The sequence below is a fragment of the Rhagoletis pomonella genome, unplaced genomic scaffold (assembly GCF_013731165.1).
Source record: "Rhagoletis pomonella isolate Grant_MI unplaced genomic scaffold, Rhpom_1.0 Rhpom_scaffold_00003, whole genome shotgun sequence".
Classification (NCBI taxonomy): Eukaryota; Metazoa; Arthropoda; class Insecta; order Diptera; family Tephritidae; genus Rhagoletis; species Rhagoletis pomonella.
Window position 1 is genome coordinate 82,401,099 of NW_023458557.1, and position 1,483 is coordinate 82,402,581.

Below are 1,483 nucleotides of genomic sequence, written 5' to 3' on the forward strand. Positions count from 1 at the left end.
AGCTCATTTCCACAGCAGCCTACGGCAGCTAGAGCATGACTCCTCCAATGGAGTCCCCCCAAATAAATCCCAGCTCATTGCACAGCAGCCTACGGCAGCTAGAGCACGACTCCTCCAATGGAGTCCCCCAATTAATATATATGGTCACCCCTAAACCTGGTCTCCCGCTCTCCCTCAGCTAATCAATATTATTGAAACTTGTTCATATAAATTCATAAGCTCGCTGAGTTATGGCTGCGCAAAGTCAAATATTTTGTCGAATTTTTGCGATTTAAGAAAAAAATTTAACCTTATAGCGAACCCTAAAATTTTTTTAATTAATATTTTGTGAATATTTTAATATTTTACGTACAACAAAATGGTAGTATTCCCCGTGGTGTTGATATTTTTAGCACCTCCCTAATACATACACATGTATGTATGAGTAAAAAATACAACAGCAAAAAGCAAAAAGACCATAACTCACCTTATGCCACCCACATTGAGTATAATCCGATTTTCGCCATCCATGTTGCAAAACGTAATCTGGCAGCAGCAGCATGCGCGCCTTGAGCATACACGCCACAACTAACTAAGCGCCTAAATACGCAGCGCAACAGCAGGCACCACCGCTTAACACGCACGCACAATCGACTATGTAGCGGCTATGCTGTGGCACACACAACCAACATTAACGAAATTGTGCTTTTTTCATGTTACGTATACGCCACAGCGGCCACAATGTGAAGAATTCAAAAAGCACAAAAGTAGGCGGGGGAAAAATAAAAAAACATGAAATCTTTTCTTCTGCTTTGTGACACAAATATTTCCTGCACACTATTTTCACTTTTGTTGTTTCACATCACTTCACTTCACAACACTTGCTGACCACTTTAATGCTTTTCCGCTTTTAAAACTTTCGATTTTTTTTTTTGTACTTGCATATGTTTGCGCAATTTCTTTGGCGAAAAGTGCACGGCTTTGTTTCTGAATGCTTTCAGCCTTTGCACACTTTTTCGCATTGACTATTATTTGCGCTATAATTTCTCTTGCTTTCCGCTATGCTTTATGCGAACATTATTTTTTGCTTCCGTTTTTTGCAACTTCTTGCTGCACTTTCGAAATTATTTCATTCTTTGTTTGAAATTCACAACACGTTCTTGCACGCTCACTTGCACTTTTCATGCGTTATGCCATTGTGCTGCTTTTGAATGTAGTATGTATGTATGTAGGTGTGTGTGTGTGTGTGGTTATACACTGTCGCAAAAAAGTATTGACACAGCGAATTTTTTACAATATTTACAAAAAATTTTGTTTCAATATTTTTACGCAAATTCTTTATAAAAATATGGTTCATTCTACAACAAAAAACTCGTAAAATTCAATAAATAATTTGCATGAAAATTTTCAACTTTTTATCAGATTTTTTAGAATTTTTTTGTGTATGCAGATTTGTAGCCCAATAATTTTTATTATAATAGTGTACAAGTTGATTTTTGGCAAT

The 1,483-nt window shown here is 36.7% G+C and overlaps 1 protein-coding gene across 1 annotated transcript in view; it reads right to left on the bottom strand.

The window, feature by feature from the left end:
* The window catches only part of LOC118735680 (potassium voltage-gated channel protein Shaw-like), a 40,924-nt gene extending 39,650 nt beyond the window's left edge, over window positions 1–1,274 (bottom strand). Inside the window, exon 1 of the mRNA XM_036465593.1 lies at window positions 467–1,274. Coding sequence (XP_036321486.1) covers window positions 467–510 — 44 coding nt within the window. The 5' untranslated portion in view covers window positions 511–1,274. The remainder of the gene's footprint in view (window positions 1–466) is intronic.
* Window positions 1,275–1,483: the final 209 nt, after the last annotated feature.